Here is a 26,935-nt window from a genome sequence, read left to right as displayed (position 1 = left end):
TTCTCTTGAGGCACTGGGGATGGAACCCCTTGTGCACGCTAGGCAAATGTTCTAGCTCTGAGTCACACTCTCAACTCATGAAATGGTTTTATATAAGAACTATAAACCATAAACTTTTACTTTGTTTAAGCTTCTGTTATTTTAGGATTTGTATTACCCACAGCCCTATCCAATTTTAATACAATCCTAGATAAATAAATATATGATTTTATTTGTTACTCATAAAACACAGAGTTGAGTGCCTCTTTGGGCTGGTTGTTCTCCTCTGGAGCATGCCCCATTTACAAATACTGCTCTTAAATTCTAGCATACAGGATGGGGATATAATAGTCCAGATGTGACATACAAGTCCTATCTCTACTGGCATTGCATGAGCTCTTAAACTGAGCAGCCAGGAAGCTGTTGGGAAAGGTGGTCTTATGTGTGCAATCATTGGCTGCCCCACTTGGCTATGTAAAAATGAACCTTGTGCTAGAACATTTCCCTCACAAGAGATCAAGAGCCCCATGGCTTGTACTGGGCTGATCACTCTGTGTGAGAACTTCTTTCCCATTTGCATGCTCAAAATATGTTCTTTTGTTCTGCATCACAGAGTACCCAGGCCACACCAAGACTATCTATATCTGTCCTCTGAGGAGGGGGTCAGAACACTTCTACTGCCTCTGAGGGGTGTGTTTTGCCACTCGCCCAGCAACAGTATCTGGAGAGACCCACTGACCGGGGGCTGACGCATGCTGTTGAATCTGATCTTGTCTGGTCTCTTCTCTTCTCTATGTGAGTAAAGCTTTGTTCTACCCAGTGCTTGATTACACTGGGTTTCACTTGGTGACTCCAATACCAAGATGCAAGGGGCAAGAGTATTGAGTCCTATTCTGGATTTGGTAACCAAGTGTGTGGTGTTCTGCTTAACAGATTCAATTGACACCATCTAAAATAAGCCACTGAAAACGCATCCTGAGCTTGCTATGAACCAGAACTCTTAGTTCTTTTTCACACAAAATTATCTGATCCCAAACTGCTCTTTGATACAAAATTGAGCACAAGTTATACCTGTCATAGTTTTAATATTTATTGAATAAATGAAAAAACTCTTGCTTAAATTTCTGATTTTCAACTACATATTTTAACAACCAATAATTGATCTAGGAAATTACATTTTCTGGGTATTAACTGATTTATTTGCTGCTAGTTTTCCCCTTTCAATCTGTTCTCTGCAATGTACCCCAAGTGACTTACTAAAGTGTAAATATGATTATACTATTTCTGTAGATCTGAGAGGCTCCAATTGGTTCAGAATAAAGTTCAAAGCTGTTAGCACAGCATACAAGACATTTTATGATCGGATTCTCTTTATGCTCACCTTTCATTCTCTGGCCAACTACTTTGTGCTTTTTTATTAGCAGACTTTCCCTCTCCTCCCTGACTTGCAATATTTTATTCTCCTTATCTGCAATATTCTTCACTTCTTTCCCCACTTTCACCTGATAAATCTTGTTCTCTCTTTATTTTCAATTTGGATTTTCTTCTTCTAGGACGATCTCCTGTATTGGCTCAGATGCTCCTAATACACATTTTTATAAAGTGTCATTTACTTCCCTTATCACAATCAAAGAATAATTATCTGTTCAATTATAATATCTCCTACCCAAGCTCCATGAGGGTACAAATAAATTCTTCATATTAAATTCCAATGTTGAATGAATGAAGAAATGCATGGAGAGACTTCTACCTGAATTCAAATCCAATCAATCTCATACAAAAAACTATATTCAAACCAAGCCCGGTTGGGATAAGATGTTGAATATATCCTTCCTCTCACTCCCTCCAAAATTCAAGAAAGAAAAACATGTCATACTTGTTCTCACAGATCCAGAAATTGGTTTGCTGTAGGTTTTCCAGGAATCTCCACTGACAGTCTTGACGCTGAACTGATAGGATCTCCCTGGACGAAGACCATACACAATGCGTCCTTCTGATTTTCTGTTGCTGTAGGGGTTGAAGACAGTGAGTGCATCTCTGGGGAGCCATTGTAGCTCAAAGTCATTGTAGTCTGTCCAGTCTGGGGGTCCCTTCCAGGTGATGGCCAAAGATGTGTTTGCAACATCAGCAAATGACAAAAGACTGGGAGGACTTGGGGCTGTATGTAGGAGAAAGTGAAAGGTCACATAATCACATCTGTGCCATAACATATACAAATACGATCACTGAAAGGTCACATAATCACATCTGTGCCATAACATATACAAATACGATCACTGATAACGATGATGACATAGTAGGAGCTTTCATTTATAGTATTTATTATGTATAAGACAATGTCCTCAAATGTTTTATGTACCTTTTCTTTAATATTCATAACAAGCTTCCTTACCAAGGTCATATAGAGCATAAATATTCCCTGAATAGGTTACAAGTGTGTCAGGATATTGATTCCATTATATTTTGGGTGGCATGGCTGAGGTTCATAGATAATTATGTCCAGTTTTAGATCGCCTTGTTGATTGACCCCAGGTAGCATACAGATATTATCTAGGTGTGCTCAAGACATAAAAACTTGAGGAAGCACTGGCCATAGCAACACAATGATGATTTTATCATTATCTCCATTTTACAGATGTGAAAACTGAATGCTCAGTGACCCATCTGGCTTCATAGAGATTAAGTGGCAGTGCAAAGCTAAGGATCTAGTTCTTTTTGACCAAAGAATGTATCTATTATTCATTGTACCCTAGTGCCTTTTGCATTTCAGGAACTAGTACATGGCGCATCATCGATTTTATTTATCATTAAAGACATAGTTAAAATGTGTATTAGGAAGCTGCTTCTCACCAACACTTGGCAATTGGTGACTGGGCTTCTTACCTGTTCTGCCCTCCCCTGTGACCTTATTGCTGAGATCTCCACTGTGAGTTATCACACACAGTGTGTACTTCCTTCCAGGGACAAGACCCTGAAAACGCCTCTCTGTCAGGTCCTTGTCTTTCCAGTTTTCCTTTTTTGTGCCATTGGGATTGTAGAGAATCAGTTCATAAAAGTCGAGGTCCCCAGGAGCTGGACTCCAGCTGAACCAAAGACTATCTGTCATGTTCCGATTGGATCCTTTGAGATGACTCACAGGGGCTGGGACTTAAATAGAAGAAAAGTTTACTGTGAATAAAAGAAAAGTAAAGTATTTGGTCCACAGGTAAGAACACGAGCTACGCTGGTCAGGTAGGTGAGTAAGAACGCATTGTAGAGTCAGTTCTTAGTTACATTTTGGGGTCACTTATGCTATGGGGCATGTGGGCTGTAGATGTGGTGCAAATTAAAACAAAACAGGTGGTGGTTTCCATATGGTTGCCACAAGCATCCTAATAAACAGGTAAAATGAAATGTTTATAAATTATTAATACTTAACCCAGTAGTTTGTCACTTAGGTTATAAAAGGCCCAGAAAAATGTTCATTAATGGTTCTAGCTCCTTCTATTCTGAGCCATCTAAATGGAAGCAAATACTCAATAACCCCTTTCTGAGTCTCTTTACTTCCTCTCCATCTGCCTTTAGTTTTCTACTCTCTTTGTTATCAAAATCTGCACTGGTACAACCTCACTTAAGAAAAGAAATGTTAACTGTCACTTCTACTATTGTATAAGTCAGGCACCTGCCACCTGCTCCATGCATATTTAAGCTTTGTTGTTCTTTGGTCAGTAAAAAACGATGCCCCTGTTGGAGGAGCTTCAAACATCAATGAGCAGGCAAGGGACAATGTGCAGAGGGCAGGTTGCCCTGGAAATGGTAACATGCAGGCAATTCTATTTGTCCTCTAAGCTCACCACTGCTCTTTTTCATTCCCTTTAGTGGCCCACTCTTGGGTGCCTTTGGGATATGTTTTTCAGGAGACTCTTTTCATCTTTGGGGCTCAGTTAAGATGCCTTCTCTGTTTAAAGTATTGTCTTGTCCTGCCAAGTCACTGTCACAACAGTATTCACTTCTTTCAAAGAATTTAAGATGTTCCAATGTCCTTCCCCTTTAAAATCTGCTGTCCCTGCCCCCTCTTCTCTCCCTTGTGCAGAGTTTTCAGAGGTCAGGGGCCTTATCTAGAAAAACAGGAGACTCCATTTTTCCTCTCAGTCTTGGAATCCTGTTTTTATTTCATTTAGTGCTATGCTTCCAATCAAAGTAATCATTGCTTGTTCAATTGTGGTTGCCCTTCTCTGGACCTGCCCTCTGCCTTGTGTTTTTTGTAGGAAGCTGAAGGACACGAATTGAATAGAGCCATGTTGGATTACAACCCTCGTGCACAGTTTGCTGGCAAGAAGAGAAGCCATATTCATTTTTCATCAAGCACTAGGAGGAAAATAAGTGGAAGCAATAAATAAATAAACCAGAAGCCAGTGGAAAAAACAGTCCACAAATTATTTATCTATCATCAAAGGCCTGATTTAGGGTCAAATATCCTGAAGGTCACAGAATTATACAACGTTATTACCTGGATAGAACAGGGAACTAAGGACAAATCAAGGAAGAGGCAGTGAGCATTGGGAGAAGTTTCTTGCTATTTACTACTGCTTGGGTCTGGGTCTTACCTGTTCTTCCAAAAATGAAAGACTCATTAGACAGCTCCCCACTGTGAGTTACGATCACCATTTTGTACATTCGGCCTTGTAGCAAGTTCTGGAAAGAGAAGCTCTGGATTTGTGGGTCTACTTGGGCTCTCTCCTGAAGAGTTCGATCCGGGTTGTACAGAAAGATGTTATACCAGTTGAACTCCCCCTCTGAGGCGGTCCAACTGAAGGACAGGTGTCTAGTGGAGTTTTCTGTGATCCTCAGGTTGGTGACAGCTGCCGGGACTGGAAAAGTCAAGAAGCGACAGAATGAGACTAAATTTTGGCATGTCCCTGACATGGTCCACTCAGGATTAACAATGGGTGGGTGCAACTCAACCCAAGCCAGGTGGTATCTGCCTTTAAAATATGTTGACTTACAATGGCTGTTAATAGCAACCTCGTCAGTAGAGTACACAGTCTGCTGTTTATACAGGTTGCCCTTACGGACCCTGATGATAGCCCTTTCCAGTGGACATTCATGTCTTTGATCCAGAACTGTTCCCAACCAAGGCCCCAGATAGTATGTGGAGTCCCTTTGGGAAGTTCCAGGGCATGGCATTCAGGGTTCACATTGGGAAAATCATCATGTCCATCCATACCAGGCTACACAACAAGTAGCATGTGACTGAGCCCCTATGCAGTGCGCCAAGTTCAAGTTTCCTGGCCACCACAAGACCGACAGCTCAAAGAAGTGGAACTTCCCTAAGTTTAATGAGGATGAATCTGAAGACATGGTGGCTGAGAAGCAGCTTGTTCCCTGTGTTCCCTGGACAAGTGGTGGGCTCTGCAATTGTGAGGCCTTCTAATGTGATACTCCCTCCTTCATCATTTCCACCAATAAATACTACTAAATAACAACAAAATAACTGACTTCATGGAGGCCTAAAGCAAAGAAACCTGAAGTCTGAATTACTGATGCTAAAGCTATTAATTAAAAAAAAAAAAAACCAAAGCCACAAGAGAACAACAACAAAAGAAATCAAAACAAAACAGAAATGGGAAATTATCTTCACAGATATTTTTGAGAATTAAAATAATTTGATGTGGCTGACTAAATGTTTTTCTAACACTGAGAACTAGATTAGAGATCAAAAGACTGTCTTTGAGTCTCCACAAAGGCTAAGATATGGTTATTGAGAGGAAGAGAGAAGAAAATGGAAAAGAAAGGAAAAACAAATGGAAAGAGAAATCAGACTTAGGAATATGGGAAAGAAAAACAACAGGAAAAGTCAAAGCCACTTTTAAAAAATGGTTTATATTGGGACTCTGCCACACCTTTGGACTTTGGTGGCACTTGGTGGTAAGGTGGTCCAGTGCTGCTAGAAAGTACTCACTTCTGGGTTGGCCTGAGTCTTGAGATGTGGATGTAAACAGAAAAGGGCATCTGTCTTGATTTTGCTTGAGTTCTCCTTTGTCCAGTTCTTTTTGTTTTCCCCTCTCCTTATTCCAACCCCTTAAAAGCTCATATTGTTCCTCATAGTGGCTGTACTGGTTACACTTGCACCAAGAGTAAGAGTTTCCTTTTCTCCACACCCTTGCTAACATTAGCTACTTCTTGTCTTTTTGATAATAGCCACTCTAACCAGAGTGACATGATATCTCATTGTGAGTTTGACTTGCATTTCCTTGATGGCTAATGAAATCAAACTTTTTCCCCCCTAAATTTATTGGCCATTTGAATTTCTTCTTTTGGGAAGTGTCCATTCATATCCTGTGTCTATTTTTAAATTGTTTTTGTTATTGAGTTTTTTAAGTTCTTTCAATATTCTGAATATTAATCCTTTGTCAGATGAATTTCATGCAAATAACATTTTCCCCTTTCTGTCTTGTCTTTTCTTTCTTTCTTTTTTCTTTTTCTGTATGGTGCTGGGGATTGAATGCAGGGCTTTGTGCATGCAAGGCAAGCACTGTACCAACCTGAGTTTTATCCCCAGCCCATATTTTCTCCTTTCTTTAGGTTATCTCTTCACCCTGGTGATTGTGTCTCTGCAGAAGCATTTTAGTTTCTTTCTTTCTTTCTTTTTCTTTTTTTTAGAATTCCTAATCATTGTTCACATTTTATAATAATGAAAACTAAATTCTTTTTCTTTTACAATTTTTTATATCTCTGGTTGTATACACAGTATATTCACACCAATTCATGTCTTCATACATATACTTTATTATGTTAGCATTTGTTTCCTGAGCTTTTGGGTCTTATTTAAAATATTGTTTATTATACTATTGTCTTGAAATGTTCTTACTCATCTACTGGTATATTATAATTTCCAGTATTACATTCAGGTCTTCAATTCATTTCAAGTTCATTTTTTGTATAGGATGAGAGATAGGGGTCAAGTTTCAATCTTCTGCATGTGAATATCCAGTTTTCTGAATACCATTTGTTAAAGAGTCTGTCCTTTCTCCAATGTAGGATTTTGGTGCCTCTGTTGAGAATCAATTGGCTAAAAATGCATGGGGGATATTTCCAGGTTCTCTCTTCTGTGTCTGTTTTTAGGCCAGTCCCATACAGCTTTGTTGTATATTTTGGTGTCAGGTAGTGTGATACTTCCAGCTTTGTTTATTTTCTCTAGATTTTGGCTGTGGGGAGGTCTCTCCATTTTGTGTGTGTGTGTGTCTTCATCAATTTCTTTCATCAGAGTTTTATACTTTTTGTTGTAGAAGTCTTTCGTTTCCTTGAGTATATCTATTTCTAGTCATTATATTTTGTTTGCAGCAATTGTTAATGGGATTCCATTTTATGATTTCTTTCTCAGCAATTTCATTATTCGTGCTCAAAAATGCTATTATTTTTTATGTTGAGTCTATATTCTATAACTTCATCAAATTTATCTGATCTAATAAAATCAACACGCACAAATCAAAGGCATTCCTGTATATCAGCAACAAAACCTCTGAAATGGAAATAAGGAAAACCACTCCATTCACAATATCCTCAAAGAAAATAAGATACTTGGGAATAAACCTAACAAAAGAGGTGAAAGATTTATACAATGAAAACTACAGAACCCTAAAGAGAGAGATAGAAGAAGATCTCAGAAGATGGAAAAATGTACCCTGTTCATGGATAGGCAGAACTAACATCATCAAAATGGCGATATTACCCAAAGTTCTCTACAGGTTTAATGCGATGCCAATCAGAATCCCAAAGGCATTTCTTGTAGAAATAGATAAAGCAATCATGAAATTCATATGGAAAAACAAAAGACCCAGAATAGCAAAAGCAATTCTAAGCAGGAAGTGTGAATCTGGAGGTATAGCGATACCAGAGCTCAAACTGTACTACAAAGCAATAGTAACAAAAACAGCATGGTACTGGTACCAAAACAGGCAGGTGGACCAATGGTACAGAATAGAGGACACAGAGACTAATCCACAAAGTTACAACTATCTTATATTTGATAAAGGGGCTAAAAACATGCAATGGAGGAAGGATAGCATCTTCAACAAATGGTGTTGGGAAAATTGGAAATCCATATGCAACAAAATGAAATTGAATCCCTTTCTCTCGCCAGCCACAAAAGTTAACTCAAAATGGATCAAGGAGCTAGATATCAAAACAGAGACACTGCGTCTGATAGTAGGAAAAGTTGGCTACGATCTACATATTTTGGGGTCGGGCTCCAAATTCCTTAATAGAACGCCCGTAGCCCAAGAGTTAATAACAAGAATAAACAAATGGGACCTACTTAAACTAAAAAGTTTTTTCTCAGCAAGAGAAACAGTAAAAGAGGTAAATAGAGAGCCTACATCCTGGGAACAAATTTTTACCCCTCACACCTCAGATAGAGCCCTAATATCCAGAATGTACAAAGAACTCAAAAAATTAAACAATAAGATAACAAATAATCCAATCAACAAATGGGCCAAGGACCTGAACAGACACTTCTCAGAGGAGGACATACAATCAATCCGCAAGCACATGAGAAAATGCTCACCATCTCTAGCAATCAGAGAAATGCAAATCAAAACCACCCTAAGATACCATTTCACTCCTGTAAGATTGGCAGCCATTATGAAGTCAAACAACAATAAGTGTTGGCGAGGATGTGGGGAAAAGGGCATACTTGTACACTGCTGGTGGGACTGCAAAATGGTGAGGCCAATTTGGAAAGCAGTATGGAGATTCCTGGGAAAGCTGGGAATGGATCCACCATTTGACCCATCTATTGCCCTTCTTGGACTATTCCCTGAGGACCTTAAAAGAGCGCACTATACGGATACGGCCACATCAAATGATTATAGCAGCACAATTCACAATAGCTAGACTGTGGAACCAACCTAGATGCCCTTCAATAGATGAGTGGATAAAAAAATTGTGGCAGCTATACACAATGGAGTATTATGCAGCACTAAGAAACGACAAAATCATAGAATTTGCAGGGAAATGGATGGCATTAGAGCAGATTATGCTAAGTGAAGCTAGCCAAGCCCTAAAAAACAAATGTCAAATGTCTTCTTTGATATAAAGAGAGCCACTAAGAATAGAACAGGAAGGAAGAGCATGAGGAAAAGACTAACAGTAAACTAAGACGAATGGGGGGAGAGAAAGGAAGAGAGAAGAGAAAACATATGGAAATGGTAGGAGACCTTCAGTGATACACAAAATTATAAGAGGTTATGAGGGGCAAGGGGGAGGGGGAAAAAGGGGAGAGAATTGAACAACAGCAGAGGAGGTAGAGAGGGAAGATGGGAGGGGAGGGGAGGGGAGGGGGGATAGTAGTGGATAGGAAAGGTAGCAGAATACAACAGACACTAATATGCCATTATGTAAAAATGTGAGTATGTAACAGAAGTGAGTCTGCATTATGTATTTGGGGAGTTCAAAACCCAATTGAGTCAAATGTATGAAAGATGATATATCATGAGCTCTGTAATGTTTTGAACAATCAATAAAAAAAATGAAAAAAAATTTATCTGATCTAATAGTCTTTTGATAGAGTTTTTAGGTTTTTCTATAGATAGAACATATCATCTGCAAACAGGATAATTTGTCTTACTCCCTTCCTATTTGTTTGTGTTTTATTTCTTTCTTTTGTCCAATTACTCTAAGACTTTCAGTACTGTGTTGACTAACACTGGAAAAGTGGACATCCTTGCTTTTTTCCAGATCTTAGAAAAAAGGTTTCAGCTTCTCCCCCATTCACTATGATGTTGGGTAAGGATTTGTTATATTATAGATATTATGTTGAAATATGTTCCTTCTACAGTTAATTTGTTCAGAATTTTATCATAAAGGGATGTTGACTTGTATCAAATGCTTTTTCTGCATCAGTTGAGATTATCTAAAGATTTTTGTCCATTTTGTTGATTGGTATATTATAATGGTTGATATGTCTATGATGAACCATCCTTGCATCTCTGAGATACATTCCTCTTATGATTAATGATCTTAACGATATGCTGTTGTATTTGATTTGCTAGTATTTTGTCAAGAATTTTTGCATTTGTGCTCTTTAGAGATAATGGTCTAGAGTTCTCTCTCCTTTTTTTTTTTTTATTTATTTGGGTCCCTGTCTGGTTTTGATATCAGAGTAACACTGGCCTTGTAAAATGGAGTTGGAAGAATTCCCTCCCTTTATGATTTTTTGGAATAATTTGAGATCTGTTATTACTTCTTGGACAGTAGTTCAGGCCCATAGCTGGCAGTTGGCGGTGGGAGATGGCAGCAGGAAAACACAGTGGCAGGAACTCTGGTACCAGCTCTCAGTCCTGGTGGTGGCAAAGACCCACAGGTGGTTAGCTGCAGGGGGAGGCAATGGTAGAGAACCATAGTCTCTGCTCCGTGGTTCCTTGTGTCAGGTCTGACACAAGAATTCTTAAAAGATGGAAGAAAGAGGCAGGAAAGCAGAGAAGGACATGTGACAACAGATATAGAGGTTGGAATGATTCCCTTGATGGAAAGGACCATGAGCCAATGAATGTGGGCAGCCTCTAGAAGCTGGCAAGGCATAGATTCTCCGTCTAAAGGTACACAGCCCTACTGACACCTGACATCTTGATTTCTTTCCTGTTTTCAGATTATAACTCTCTAGAACTATAAAATAATAAATTTGTGTTGTTTTAAGCCACTAAGTTTGTGGCAATTTATTATAGCAACAATAGGAAACTAATAGAGACAGCTTTAATGAAAAATCCAAATTGGATTACCGTGGGCTGAAGCTTCACCCCTCTTATATTATGATCTTATACAATAGCAGGCAAGGAGATATATGGTAAAATATATTAAATGCTACTAATTACCTGTTTGGCCTTCAGTTTGGGATTCCTTGCTAAAGAGGCCTCCGCTGACGGTTAGAATCTGTATCTTATATTTCTTGCCTGGTGTCAGATCTTCAAATTTGTGCTGTTTGGCAGTAGCTGGCTCTGATGTGTTACTCAGAAGAATTTCATTTTCATTTAGAAGCAGGACATCATATCTTTCTGCCACACCAGCAGCTTTTTGCCAACTTACTATTAAGGAATGACTGCTGTATGCATTGTCTGCACTTAGTCCCTGGACAGATGCTGGAACTACAAAGAAACAAGAGAAGCAAGAAAACTCAGGTAATATCACTTAGGATAAAGTAATCAGTTGAGAAAAACTCTCTGAAGTCTCCTGGTAGAATACCAATGCCTCTGCTTTATTTGTGTCACATTGATTATTTCTGTGTGTCCTCTGGGAGTAAAGAGGAACGAGCATTTCTTGGCCTGAATTGTCTGAATAGCTATTTTGGTTCTCCAACAGGTAGAAAGGTTAGTGAAAGTGACACAGAAGAACACACAGAGTGATATGCATATCTGTTTCCAAAAAGAATACTGAACAAATTTTCACGCAATGAATAGTTTGGATGGCCGAACTGTCATGTTTAGACTATACTCCCAATATTAACTCATGTCAAAACTTCCAGCCTGATTTAAGCAGTAGTAAGGTGATAGTATTTGTGCTCCTGATGTGCAGGGCAAAATAATATTTTTAATAATATTTCCCATTCTAGGTTCATTTCTTTTTTCATTCTAAATAATCTCCTTAGAAGATTTAATTCATTCCCGTGGTTTGAATTGTCACTCACATAATGATGACTTTCAAATTTGATGACTCCCAAACTGATGATGCTCAAATTGAATTCCTCATCTCCCTTCCCCAACTTTCTTATTTCCCTATTTTTCTACCTCTTGGCTCAAGTGAGGCACTTAGTTTGTCACTCTTACCTTCGTACAGAGAATCAAACATAAGTCTTAAAATTTCTATGTACTATATCTCATATATCTTGAGTTTATTTATTCTCTTCTTCTTAGGACAACAGCATTTCTTGCCACTGTCTCTTCCTTTGTTACTTCCATGGATTCATTCTCCCAGCACTATCATGCTGATAGCCCTTGAATAGCTCTCTGTAATTCTAAAAACACCTTACTAGGTATACAAGACTCCTCATGATTTGATCTATCTACTTACTTGGCTACATGGCTCACATTCTTATTTCTAGCATACTGAGTAGCATATGGGTCCTCAAATGTGCCATGCTTTCTCTCACCCCCAGGTCTTTGCTTTTTCTGCTGTAACTAAGTCAATTTAAACTTCACCTGGAAGAGCTGGAAGACCTCTTGATCTTGGTTGAAACATTACTTCCTACTAGAAGCCTTCACTGACTCTTCTTGTTGGTTCCCATAACACATAACACCCCATAATTTGTACAGTAATTGCCGCAGTCCGGCTGCAGCAAACTAACCGGGGGGGTGACGAGTAACTTGTGTACATTGATACAGCAGGAGTGGGAGCTGTTTATTGTAGGACAGGAGGGGTATATATACATTCCACACAGCTTATCTTAATTAACATAAACTAGATACAGCAGTCAACCAATAAGGAATCTCCACACTTAATGGCTCGCTGGCACCACCTCACAAACCACTCCCTCTGGCAAAATGCCAGGCGCCATCCCGACTTGTTTACAGACTCTAACAAGTAATCACCTGTTTACCTCTCTGTCTTCTTCACTAGATTATAAGGTTCTTGAGGTTAGTGGCTCTGTCTTTCTACTGAATCCCCACTTTCTAACATAATCCCTTGCTTGCACCAAGGTTACAGGTAGAGAGTGTAGCTCTAGATATGAACTAGAGGCAGAGGAAGGTATGGCATAAAAGCCCAGGTCCCAGAACAAAATAAGTGCTCCTGAGAATGGAAAGCATAATAAGTGTTGCATCGAAGTAGAGGGAGCATGGAGCCAGAGGGACCTAGATTTGATTTGTAGCTCTAGGTGTCATTACATGTATCCTTGGTAATGCTTCATAAACTTTCTGAGCCTTACTCTCCTCATCTGTAGGATAGATAAATGATCTCCCTTATAGTGTGACTAGATATCATTTTAAATGTCTAGTATATTCCAGGAACTTATTTTAGTTTAAAAATACATAAAATGAGGATATTAAGATAAATAAAGAGATCCATTATTCACTCATCTTATGTAAATTGTACTTGTAAATTATATGTAAATTATACTTGTTCTTTAGCTATCATGGGTAAAGAAGATGGCAGAAGAACATTTTTTTTCTTAAAGAACTTTGAAAGAAGGTTGAAATTTTGAAAAATGCAGTTATGAAGACTTGTTAAAATTTTTACATTATATAGCTAGTATAAAAAATTATTCAAATGATTTGGCTTCCAATTACCTTTGATTTGTTTTGGAAATCTCTGTTAAGAAAGAAAAATGCAAAGAAAAAATGAGAAAGGCTCTTGAAACCATAGTGAAGCATACAAACTTAGGTGGTTTTATAACTGGAGTTTCAACTTGTGAACAGCCAAGCCCCTTCACCGACCCTTTATGGAGAACCATGAGCGTTCTACAGTCTGGCCCTCCTCCAGGAGGGAGCTCACCTGTCCGGCCAAGTGCATCCATCTGGTTCCTCAGCGACCCGCTGATGGAGGCAATCACAATCTGGTACTGTTCCCCCGCCTCCAGTCTGTGGAACGTGTGCTCAGAGACGTGCTTGGGGATGGTCTGAGACTCAACCTTCTGATTCTGCCTGAAGGTGGACACCACGTAGGAATCAACATCTCCGCCACCTGGGGTCCAGGTCACCGTCAGGCTATCTGTTGCTCCATTGGGAGAGATATGAATATTTTTGACAGCACTAGGAACTAAAAAAAGAAAAGAAAAGAAATTTAAGAGCCATCAAGGGAGGCAGCTATGGTTGTGAGGCACGTGCTGGGTGTCCAGGTTCCGAGAGGAAGGAGGGGGACGTTGTGCGCTGAGGAGATCGACCAACAGCGTTTCCCACAGTGTATCCTGGGGAACTAGGACCCACTGTGTCCTCAACACCGTGACCACTATAGAAGATGATCATGGGAACAGCAATAGTAGTCATGCAAAAACCTTTTTACCGAAAAAGCTGCTTGAATGTCTGCAGAAACGTTCAAGTTTACCGAAAGAGAGGCACCCTTGGAACATTAATGAGCCATCACAATGCAGCTGTCCTTTATTTTCTTTTGGATAATACGTGACCCTTCCCCTCTGGTCCCCTGACCTGCATTCCTTGGTAACTATTTCATTTGATTTCATTTTTCATTTTGGTGTACAAATTGTAACACTGCATCTCTCAAAGCACAGCATGCTTATTTCCTCAGATAGAGATACCCCTTTGCGATAAATTTGCAAAATGCTATCATTATTTTTTATAGTAAAATTCTTTTCAGTTTTATACAAATAAAAAAGTTTTTTTTTTTTAAAGAGTCATAACTTAGAGAATGAACTATGGAAAATGTCAACCAAAGTTTTCAGGCAGGGCTGGGGGTGGAGCTCAGTGGTAGAACCTTATCTAGCATGCATGAAGATCTGGGTTCTATTCCCAGTACGGAAACAAACAAATAAAAACAAATGTCATGCTATTTATGTTTTGGCATCTACTGAAAAAGAGGACATGACAAAAAAGTATCAATTTGCCATTTTTCTCTGATTTTCCTGCTTGACCTGAAGCTGATGGGGGAAAGTTTAGAGGGAGGTCAAGGTTAATGAATGGAAATGAAGAACATTAGTAATGTAGCAAGGGGCTGGTTAGACTGCCTTACTCCAAGTCTTGGTTTACTCATTTACTAGCTGTGTGACTATAGGCAAATTAATTAATCTTTGTAAATTACAGTTTTCTTATAAGAAAAATTGTAATGATGATAATAATAACCTCCCATAGAGTTGTGAGGATTGAACAAAATGTAGATACAAAGTGCTTTGCTGTGGGTCTAGCTCATGGCCAACTGTCAATAAATATCAACTAATATAGCAACAGTCCTAAAAGAGTTCCAAAGAAGTAACAGTCAAGAGAGAGTTATTTATTAAAATATATAATATAATCTGTCTATCTCACAAACACCAGCTAGATTATCAATTCAATGTTACTTCTTTGAAAGCCTCCTCCATATCACATTTCAACTTTATTAATCCAGCTTGGACAATGTCATTGTCACTATCAAGATAAGTTTCTCCCTCTTGCCATCTCCCTTCTACCACTCCAAGTTCATCGAAATACCTGGGATACCCAGTATGTTAAATATACCACTATATCTAATCAGGTTCAAGAACAGTATCTAAGTTACCTGTTAGGCCTTCAATGAAGGCTGACTGCTGTACATCCCCACTTATCGTCAAGACGAGAATTTTATACTGGCGCCCTGGTGTTAGGGAGGTGAACCTGTACTCGGTTGCAGTATTTACTAGGTGAAAAGGAGGAAATACTTTCATGTCATTGAAGAGCAATTGAATCTCATACTGGTCAACGTCCCCATCAGCTCGTGACCAAGTCACATGCAGGTCCTCAGTGCTCCTATTCCGCAGTGTTAGATCCTTAACGGGCTCTGGGACTAAGGAGAAAATGAGAAGATACTTTAGGAAAGGGACTGATTGGAGTATACCTACACAATAATTTATGAATCACATTCAAGGAACTGGCAAACATCTCTCTTCCCCAAATAAACCACTCAAGCTACTTCATGCATAATTAAACAAGAAAAATTGGAAGCAACTATTAAAATTGTGATTTTTTTTCTTGACATAAATCCTAAATGCTACATGTCGGTAGAATATAATTATAAAATGAGTTATGATCTCAATCATAAGATAAAACATGAAGTCTAGAATTTTAATGCCATAGTGCAGGAGGACAGGGAAGAAAAATGGAACATTTGGCCTTCTTACTCCTCCACTATGCTTGCTTTTATCTACCAATAAATATTCTGTAATTATAGGCCATGACTTGGCTGGATGAAGTTAGTTTCAAGTAAGACTCAGTGGGAATGCAATTTACTAATCAGTAAGTGGAGAAAATGCGAGGCTCAGATATATTATTTACTCAGTGACCTTCCTGTCCAATCAAAAAAAAATGATTTTGCAAATTTTTCACGTACTTGTTCTTCCATTCCCTTGTTCGCTGGCTTCATATTGGCCGCTTACTGTACTAACGGTGACACTGTACAACCGTCCAGGGACTAGCTGAACAAATATACACTCATTTTCCGACTTGGGAATGCTCTTGGTTTGAATGAAGTTGTTTTTGTTTTTGATGGTGACTTCATAGTGATCAAAGTCTCCAGTGGCATGCACCCAGGATACCTTTAGGTAGTCACTCCTGGCCGAGTTGCTAACACTGACTCCTTGGACCTTGTCAGGCACTGAAACAGAGAACAGCGAAAGACTTAGTGATTCTGAGTAAGCAATTGATCAGATCAATTTGGGACAATAAAATAAAGTGACTAGGGGCTGGAGATGTGGCTCAAGTGGTAGCGCGCTCGCCTGGCATGTGTGCGGCGCGGGTTCGATTCTCAGCACCACATACCAACAAAGATGTTGTGTCTGCCAAAAAGTAAAAATAAATATTAAAATTCTCTCTCTCTCTCTCTCCCCTCTCTCTTTAAAAAAAATTAAAAAAAAATAAAAAATAAATAAAGTGACTAGATTTTTACTGTATGCATTTAAAAGAAAAATCTTAGACCTCTTGATTATGAATCTCAAGGGGAAAGACTGTTATGCCCAGTGGGGTGATTAAATGGATCTTTTAACATAACCTGATGAACACATTCTAATCCTCTTGTTTGCCTATACAAAATGCTACTTATAAGATTGGATAATGATTTATTGTGCATACACAGTGAAACATGTCATGATTAATGTCTTCTATTTAATTTAAAACACAAAGGTGTAGCTTTCTTGCCTTTAACATCAAGACACAAAATATGAATGAATCTTATAAATATAATACATGAAAAAATCTAAGTCCCTAAAAGATTACATACTGTATTTTACAGTGTTAAAGACACTAAAATTTTAAAACTCATAGAATTAGAACTGTATATAGATGCAATAAAACTATATAAGATGGAAGTAAGTGAGATGTAAATGTGAGTTAAGATACTGGTTACCTTGGAATGGATTAATGGGGTGGAAGCCACATGATTTGATACAGATCATTGTCAAAGTCCTAGCTTTCAACTTTTGTAGTAGTTTCTCATGTACATCTCAAATTATAAAACATTATTAACTAAATGCCAAAAAAATAAACATGACTGAGGAGGTAGCTCAAGGGTAGAGTGCTTGCCTAGCATGTACAAGGCTGTGGGTTCAATTCCTAGAACCATGACAAAGAAAAAAAAATAATGACAGTTGATGCATGTTTTTCTGAGTCAAGAATTATAATTAATGCTATTCTGTGTATCTGAATCTCCACAATAAATTCATAAGCAAACATAGTTTTTCCCCTCAATCAATGAATAGATAAATGCATATTACTAGGAACACTGTAAATAAGGCACTATGGTATTTAAAGCATGATATTAAGGATATTCTCATTTTTTCATTTGGAGTTGAATTTTTCTTTAATAGTAGATCACAGATTCATTTCTATCTGGCTATAACCAGACATTATAAATATTCATGAGAAGGGGCATTGAAAAGAGGCATAAACTTAGGTCCAGCATACTAAACTTATGTCCCAATTTTATCATGTCCTCTAGGCCTGTAAAACCTCTGTATGTGGCTTGGTATACATTAAAGGATTTTTGCTTTGACCACATGCCAAACTGTGTTCAAATATTCTATTTTTTCCCCAAATCATAAAATGATCCAGAAACTTCAGTATTTTGGTATCTAAGCTATATTTTTTCATGATGCTTTTCACACTTAAAAACTGCATTAACATCCTTTGTTGGATTATATTTACTGTTTAGTTTTATATTAGAACATAGCTCACCACAGATATACAGCAAGGACAGGTATGCTATGACATTCACCTCAAGCCAGTTACACTGTTGCTAGAATTTGGTCTCACCAGAGTTAAGGTGAAATTCTGAATTGACACTGTATGGGTGAGCTAAGAAAGGTCAATGATCCAGGCAATTTACTGAAGGCGAAGCAATTATTACAGGAAGAAAAACTAGGCTGAATACCATGCTAAGTCAATAAGGTGCTCTCCAGGTGGAACAAGAGGTAATTTGTGAGAAGAGCTTTGATGCACGATGAGATGATGAGATACAGAACTAGAAATATTGGTATTTTCACTCAAAATGTAGGAGAAGGGCATTAGGAAAGGAAAAGGGAATTAAGATAACCAGGCAAAATCAACAAGACAACAACTCTGACATGACTTTCCAGTTAGAATCATTTGCCTCCATTAGTCATGCACCAAATTCAAGCTCATGCTGTTCAGAGTCAAGAGAGTGCTTTGAATCGAGGATCACTTTTCTTACACTTAGAAGCACTCTTAGCAAAAAGCATTGCAATGTTAATGTCAAAGGGATAGGGAATGCTCATGAATGAACTGGTTTTTGTAGGGAGCAAGGGGTTAGAAGTTGGGTGACAATCTTCTTTAATTTCTAGTGATTTTTAGGATCTGAGTTAATAGGAGACAGTAACATAAGATTACTTTGTGGGAAAAAAATCAGCTTTTCAGGTCTAAGCCATCATTGTGATTATCAGAATGATTAGACTTCAAATGATGTGAGGGTAGGAATAACCTCTTTATATGCCCACGAGAGCTCTCAGGTATGACATGATGTAATGGCGGAACTCCGATACTGGTCACAGCCATGTGACCTTGGAGAAGTCACATTTTCTCTCTGGGATTTTATCTTTGGATAAGAAGATGGGATTACATCATTCGAAGGACACATTTAATGCTAGTTTTCTGGTAACAAAGTAAATCCATGGTTCTTTACTATGAAACCTGATACTAACCAGGAACTCTCTCCTCAGATAAATGCACATATCCTTCTTATCCCCAACAATTTCATGAGTTACTACACTTCTAAAGTCCACCCAGGGCCACCAGGTGAAACCCCCGATCTAAGTGATTTCTGATTTATTAGTTCAACAAATACTTATTGAGTGCCTACCAGGCCCTGGACTCTGTGCCAGGTAACAGGATGATGCCCATTGTCCCAGATCCTCATGGAGAAAGAGAATTTTTAAATGTGAAAATCAACCCAGAGCTCAGTAGAAAAGATTTGACAAAATAGTGACGTCAACCTTAAGCAAAAACTCAGATGTAAACCCCAGAAAGCCTAAATATATTGGGAAAACGGTAGCTGTCTATATTTAGTTCTTTCTAGCACATGAAAGACCTGACATTCATTTGCTAAGATTTCTGCTCCCTAGTCTCAGAACTATAAAGGTTCACATTTTCACCTTCTGTGAGAAAGGATGAATAGTTGTCTTGACCAACAGACACTTCAGAAAGGATTTTAGGACACAGAGCTTTATAGGCTCTAGAGTCAATCAGAACAAGGTTTAAATCCAGGATCTAAAACTTAGTGGCTGTTTAACAAGGTAAACAGTTGGACAAGTTACTTAACCTTCCCTGAACCTTGGTTTCCTGATCTATAAAATGGGAATCCTAACAACTGCCTCAAGAAGGAGTCTCTAAGGATGAGTTAACATATATAAACCAGGTCATTGCAACTAAAAATACTCCCTAAATAGAAATACTTGTTAAACGATTTGAATAGAATGTGAATTCTAACAAAAATTTTGTTTATCTTCCTCTAAAGGTCATATCTACTCACAGAAGGAGTTTCTTGAGTTAAAATCCAAATTCTCCATAAGGAGTTTGTGATCTCAATTGCCTTTCATCCTAGCATGACAGGACTGTCACAGCTCTGTGATGCCCTGAGCCATGTAACCTGTTGGTTCTTATGGAGCCCTGTACCTTCACACTCCCTTACCTGTCCGCTCTTGGCTGAAGGAATGATTCTCATACTTGCCACTCCTTGTAGTTATGGTCACATTGTAGAGGCGGCCTGGGGTGAGGGAGCTGAAGGAACACTCACTGACAGACTTGGCAATGACCAGGGACTGAAGCACCCTGCTGTCGTGGGAGAGGGTCACCACATAGTTATCCACATCTCCAGGCGCTGGCAGCCAGGAAACACTGAGGTAGTCATTACGACCTGAATTGTTCACCGTCATGCCACTCACACTGGAAGGGACTGTAATTTTAAAAGGGGAGAAAATTTAAAAAGGAAAATGATCAAAAGTCCAAGTCATCTATGTGGTCAGCAGAAACCATGAACTGAGGAGAGCTAATGTGATTACAGAAGAGGTCAAGGAAGTGTGAGGATTTTACTTTAGCTTCTAGCAGCTGAGTGCTCCTACGTCAGAAGGCTAACCAAAATAAAAATGCAAGGAAACTTTCCGATGCCTCATAAATACAAGGATGCCTCTACTGCACTTTTATGGGGTTGCCGTGTGTACAGTATTGTCAGTGGAGGCATTTTTATGTGAATGTGGTAAGAAGTCCCCTATAGGAAAGGGAACAGACATTTCAACAATCCAAATGAATCAACCTGAACCAAACTCTTCACTAAAGCACAGATGTTTGAGGGAAAAGGTGGAGAATGAACAGCTTTTCTCAAGTGTGTAGGTTTTGGGATACCTTCAATCTTCATATGAAGAAATCATTTATTCCTGGGGAGTTTGACAGCTAACATAACCGGGGCTGGGGAGGGTGGTGGTGGTGGTGGTGGTACTGTGTTCTCCCTTTGCAAAGCATTTCCTGCCCTCTAGTGGCAAGATATAAGCCTCAAAGCCTACTCTGGATGCAGTAAGTCTAGAAACTGGACCAAATGTGGGCATACAGCTGTGATGGAGACAATCTTTCTGGAAAGGTGTCAACTCTAATCGTTTCCTTATGTCATTTGGGGACCAAACACCACAAACTTTTACTGAAAACCTAATATTTGTCAAGTATATGAAAATAGAAAGTGTGGATACCTTCAAGGCGCTTCCTGACTAGAAGTAGACAGATGGTAAATTAGTAACCATGGTACGAAATAACGTTTGTGCTATGTATCAGAAGTAAGTGTTAGTAAATAGTACTGCCATTAGTGAATACCAGAACAAAATCCCACAGAATATATGAACTGCACTACTGTTTTCATCATTAATTGATTAACCTCAGCTCAATATTTTTATGTAATTGTCAATATACCAGAATATGGCATATAAAGGCGGGATTTGACTTCCGAGAATCCTTCTAATTTTTCTGTTATTTGTGAGTTAAGCCCCAAAGCCTACTTACATAAAAAATTATATACACCTTACTGAACAACTTTGCTAATGTTGATCCATGTATATGGACACTTCCTAGCTACTAAGATAAACTTAACTCAGTCTGTCTTTAGGATGTTTAAATAATTCTGTGATGGGGGGCTATGGACTCAGATTTTCGTAAGCTATAAATACAAACATGTTGCATCTTACCTGTTCTTCCTTCCACCACCACTTGTCGGGAGGAGATCCCTCCACTCACTGTTGTTACCACCACGGAGTAAAGGCTGCCCGATTTCAGAGAGTGGAAGCTGTATTTGTTGGTCTCACTGGGAACACTTTCATTTTTGATGACCACATTTTCATGAATCAGTAAGACTTGGTAGAATTCTATGTCTCCCAGGGCCTCAGTCCAGTTGGTAAATAGACTACTGGTCATCCCTTGGTTGGTCACATGCAGGCTAGTTACTTGGGCAGGTACTAAAACACAGTAGACCAAAGACAAAATAAATGACAATTAGTTACTCTAAGGAACTGTAATTAAAGTGGGCCAAAAAATGGAGACAGACTTGAAAGCACTAAAAATGAGTTTGTTTGTTTTAGCTATAGATCCTCAGCTCTACTTCCTATGGCAAAAAAAAAGTGGTTTAGATAGGAAATAAAAATTATTTAGGATGCAAGGATGAGATGCTTACTTGCTAAACCATTTGATTTTAAATTTTAAATAGTGAAGGCTGCTGTATTTGAAGGCTTCTTCTTAAAATCTTCTTAAAATTTATTCTAATTAGTTATACATGACAGTAGAATGCATTTTGACATATCATACATAAATGGAGTATAACTTCTCATTCTTCTGGTTGTACATGATGCAAGGCTTCTATGCTTTTCTCTTTTCTTAACCCATGAGAACTCAAAGCCATGGGATCACTCTAAGCCAAGGGTTAATATAGGTGGTATTAGAAAATCCTTTCAACCCAGTAATTACATTACCGTTTAGCAAACTGATTGCTTCTTTACTGGCACATTCTCAGATCTATTATTATTATACCCCAAAATCCTACAATAATATAAACCACACTATTATATATTAAAATAATGTTAATTTGAAGTCTACCAAATTATGCAATGTCCATGTATGAACATATATATAAATTTATATGTGCTCATTAAAATAATGATGATGATTATAACAACTATTGAATATCTACCATGTGCCAGTTATAGGCTGAATGTATTATAGAGGTTGTATTATTTGATAGCTCATTCAAAACACTATAAAGTTGGTTCTCTTTACTAATGAGAAAACCAAAGAGCATTAAATGTAAGTTTTAAAGTTTTTATCACACAGTGTTGACAAATAATAAACCTGGGGTTCAAGGCTAGATCTGTCTAACCCCTAAACTTTTGACCCTTTTCTAATTAGCAATTATCATTGCTTTCTACCTATCCATTAGCAAATCTTTTACACAGATATTGAAGTTGGCACTCTATTGAGAGATGTTTTTATTTGTTCTTCTTCCTTAAATTATAATAATCAAAGAGATCAAAACTCTAGCACACTCCTTCTCAAAGTTCACTAAGATACAAACATATTCAATAAAAATGCTACTATAATATGGATCCGAAGTTCCTTTCCAATTTGAAATTTCATATGGCAAGCAAAGGAACTACAATACCAAAACAATTTTGAAATAGGGAACAAAGTTGGAGGACTAATATCACCCAGTTTCACTAGAAAGCTAAATGAATCAAGATAGCATGACTGGCAAGAGGCAGAAACAAAACTTGATGGTGCAGAACTGAAAGTTCAAAATAGACCAATGGTGGGGGAAGTATATGTATGTAAAAATGTACACATTTATGTATATACATATATGCAGTTATATGTATATGTATTTGTATGTATATATGTATATATATGTATATACAAATATATATACGTATGTCTGCATATATGTATATACATTTGTATATATTAGTCGATTTGTTTTACAGAGATTCAAAGGCAATTTAGTGGAGAAAGTCCAGTCTTTTCAACAAATAGTTCTGCAATTATTAGATACATTATTTTCTTAGAAATTATTTCATTTCCTATACAAATAAATGAAACCTCAATCCATATTTCATACCATATATAAAAATTAACTCAAAATGGTTCATAAACCTACATTTAAAGTATAAACTATAAATCTTCTAGGGAAAAAAATCTTTGTGATCTTATGTTAAGCAAAGGTTTTTTTTTAGTTGGACACCAAATGCATGATCTATAAGAGAACCAATCAATGGGAGACCAAAATTAAACACTTCTATTTAGTAAACGACACTTGTAAAATCACGAAGAAACAAGCCACAGACCGGAAGGAAGCATTTTCAACACATATTTCTGACATAAGACTTGTGTCTAGGACAAAGAACTCTTAACATTCAATGATAGGGCTGGGGTTGTGGCTCAATGGTACAGCACTTGCCTTGTATGTGTGAGGCACTGGGTTCGATTCTCAGCACCATATATAAATAAATGAATAAATTAAAGATCCACGAACAACTAACAAAAATAAAATTTAAAAAAAAACCCTCAATGATAAGGAAACAAAAAAATCCGTATTGAAAAGCAGGTAAAACATTTGAACTGAAACTTTCCCAAAGAAGATAAACAGAGGTGAATAAGCATACAAAAGGATTCACAAAGCCCTTAGGAATTATGAAAGGGCAAATTAAAACCACGTGTGATACCAGGGACCTACTAGAATGGCTTAATTTTAAAACAAACAAATGAAGTGACAAAACCTAGTACTGCTGAGGATGTGGAGGAACGGGAATGCTCATACATTGCTGATGGGAATGTAAAATTTGACAGCGTAGCTGGGCATGGTGGCACAGGCCTGTAGTCCCAGCTATTCAGGAGGCTGAGGCAGGAGGATTGCTTAAGTTCGAGAGTTCAAGGCCAGCCTGGGCAGCATAGCTAATCACACACACACACACACACACACACACACACACACATATGTAAGGGGTGGAGTCTTGGGGAAGTAATAGGATCTTGGGGGCTCTGAGCTCATCAATAGATTAATCCATTGATGGATTCATAATTGAATGGACTATTGGGAGGTGGTGGAAACTACAGGAAGTAGGGCTTTGTTCAAGGAAGTAGGTCACAAGGGGAGTGCCCTGGAAGGATACATCTTGTCCCTGGCCCCTTTCTTGTCCTCTCTCTTTGCTTCCTGGCTGCCATGAGGTGAGTACTTCTTGCCATAATAATCTGCCTTGCCAAAGGATCACAGCAATGGAGCCAAATGACAATGGACTGAAAAATAAATCTTTCTAGATTTATGTTGATTTTCTCAGGTATTTTGTCACAGTGACGAAAATCTAACACATTTCTGTGTACCATACTCTCTTCTCAGTGTTGCCCTATTTCTTTGCTCTGTTTTGTTTCAATTTTAACAAAAATAAACCCAAGCAAAACAGAAAGAAAGGAATAATGAAGATAAGAGTTGAATTTGGTAAAATAGCAAACACATTAGAAATCCATAAAACATGGTACTTAATGAACATTTGTAAATTGAATGTTAAATAATTCATCAAACAGTACATTGAACCAGATGTATAAATAATCTTTATACATCTAAGATGTATAAAGATTATTACCTGTTCTTCCTTTTATTGAAGAGGAATTTTTTAAGTCTCCACTAATACTGGTGACTGTAGCTGTGTATTTTCGTCCAGGTACCAGATCAGTAAAAGTGAATTCTTTGGCATCTTTGGAGAGCGACTTGTGGATGAGTAAGAGGTCTCTGTCGGCTAGAGAGATGATGTATTTCTCCCACTCTGCAGCAGGGGTCTGCCACATGATGCCCAGTGAAGTTTCATTAGCATGTTTGACCCGAAGCTGAAGGACAGCCAGGGGAACTGAGGAAAAAGTAACGATGGGGTGAGTCATTGATTAGCTCAGATGCACACACAGAGTATTTTTTAAGGAACTGTTCTCTTCCAACCTCAAGAGTTCTGGTTCAACATTTCTATTCTGAATACTTAAGCACTTTAGAATAAAAAAGGTTTACCACAAAAACTCTGCCATGTAACATAACCAGAAATAAAAATTCAAAAAAATATTGTTGGACAACACCTACTGGATCACTTATTTTTGATCTTAGGTAACTCAATTAGAGTTTATCTCTTCCTATGTATTTTGTGATACAAAAATATTTAATACAATCCTGTCATCCACAAAACCATCAAGAAAAATCTATGAGTATTTAGGTGGAGTGAAACATGTGTTAACCCCACAGTTTTGAAAGAACAAATGCTTAAGCCATTTAAGTCTCGAATTCAGTGAAAACTGGGATATGACATTGGCAGTTTGCTGGGTTACTTGGGAAGGAGAGGATATATCCACGAGTCATGAACACCTTCATATTTGCTTACCTGTCCTGCCTTGGCAACGTTCAGAATTCTTCATATTTCCACTCTCAACGATGACTTCTACCTCATACTGTCTTCCGGGTATGAGACCCACACCATCCATGACATACTGTGTTTCCTCCTTTCCCACAGTGGTGTTGAGCAGTGCTACAGAGTCATTGAAGAGCAGGATACGATACTGCTCCCAGTCTCCAGCAGGGGGCGACCAGCTCACCACGAGGGACCTCATCCAACCATTGTTGTTTGCCTCTAGGTCCCTAACCTTGTCTGGAACTGAACAATGAAATGTCAAGAAGAAGGTGTTAAAAACCTAAGAAAGAATATTCATTTGCCTTTCATGGGTAACAGTAGATGGGACACACAATATTTGCAGTTCTAAAGACTGCTATCCCCTCTTGATGACCGTGGAGGACAAGGGAGTATTCCTTTTTCATTCTGGAAACATCTGACACTCAAGAAATGTATGCTAAAATCATTTTAGTAAATTAACAGGTATGCAGTCTTCTGGAACACTATTAACAATAGAGGGATATGGATGCCGTTTTTTATTGATTACATGCTTTCCCTAGAGAAAATAATGACATTGCATCTAATGATGGTGACATTGACAGATGTGGCATCTTCTGGAAGAGGTACTGGATATTGTGGTCATGAAATGTTCCTCTTTTCCAAATGAAAAGAATAATATTCTTGAAATATAGCTCTGATCATATTATTCCTTTGCTTCTAAACACTCAAGTTTTCTTTAAAAAATTACAGAATAAAATGTCAAGTGCTTCACTTGCATTTGTGGCTCTTCAAGTTCAGAACTCATATCCCCCCTGTCTTAACTGTGAAAATTCCCTGCAGCTACTCTTCCTCCTTCCAGCTGTGAACTCTACATCTGTGTGATTAAAATGCAGCCTCTTTTAAGCAAAGGTTGGGCCAGATGGTAAATACTTCAGGCTTTGCAGGTCACATATGGTATCTCATATTTTTCTTGGTGTTTTTTGTTTGTTTCTACAATCCTCTAAATATATAAAAACCACTCATTAGCTTGGGGCAAGACAAAAACAAGCCATCAATCAGACTTGACCACAGGGAATAGTTTGCATGCAGAACCCTGCCTTAAAGGCAAATGTCTCAAACATTTTAACAATAATATAGCCATTTGCTCATATAAAGAACTGCATACATGCCATAAATTACTAAATTTATGGAAAACACGTTTAAGTGCTAAGTGGTCCTCATTATAAGAATGGATCAGAAGTGTCTTTTTTTTTACTGATATCAATGTTAATGTATTTAAGTTACTCAAGTGACTGACATGAAAAAAGCATAGGACAGTGAAAATAGGCAGATCATTCAGGAATCCAAATACATTTGCTTAAATTACTCAAAAAATGCATTTAGCCTCTGCTTTACTCTGTCTGTTGGACCCTG

At 38.1% G+C, this 26,935-nt stretch overlaps 1 protein-coding gene and 1 non-coding gene across 3 annotated transcripts in view; one reads left to right on the top strand and one right to left on the bottom strand.

Annotated features, from left to right (window-relative positions):
- The window catches only part of Ptprb (protein tyrosine phosphatase receptor type B), a 121,587-nt gene that overhangs the window by 43,425 nt on the left and 51,227 nt on the right, over positions 1–26,935 (bottom strand). For both annotated transcript variants that reach the window (XM_078053131.1, XM_078053132.1), the window contains 11 exons: positions 25,517–25,786; positions 24,740–25,000; positions 21,305–21,571; positions 19,768–20,031; positions 15,961–16,224; positions 15,154–15,417; positions 13,441–13,704; positions 10,830–11,099; positions 4,566–4,829; positions 2,863–3,126; positions 1,856–2,137 (listed from right to left, as the gene is read on the bottom strand). In XM_078053131.1, coding sequence (XP_077909257.1) covers positions 1,856–2,137; positions 2,863–3,126; positions 4,566–4,829; positions 10,830–11,099; positions 13,441–13,704; positions 15,154–15,417; positions 15,961–16,224; positions 19,768–20,031; positions 21,305–21,571; positions 24,740–25,000; positions 25,517–25,786 — 2,934 coding nt within the window. The remainder of the gene's footprint in view (positions 1–1,855; positions 2,138–2,862; positions 3,127–4,565; positions 4,830–10,829; positions 11,100–13,440; positions 13,705–15,153; positions 15,418–15,960; positions 16,225–19,767; positions 20,032–21,304; positions 21,572–24,739; positions 25,001–25,516; positions 25,787–26,935) is intronic.
- Positions 4,912–5,047, top strand: LOC120888761 (small nucleolar RNA SNORA70). Its single transcript, XR_005732448.2, has one exon. It is a non-coding gene; the product is annotated as a small nucleolar RNA SNORA70 (small nucleolar RNA).

Source organism: Ictidomys tridecemlineatus, chromosome 6, assembly GCF_052094955.1.
Source record: "Ictidomys tridecemlineatus isolate mIctTri1 chromosome 6, mIctTri1.hap1, whole genome shotgun sequence".
NCBI lineage: Eukaryota > Metazoa > Chordata > Mammalia > Rodentia > Sciuridae > Ictidomys > Ictidomys tridecemlineatus.
This window is presented reverse-complemented; position numbering and strand designations above follow the sequence as displayed.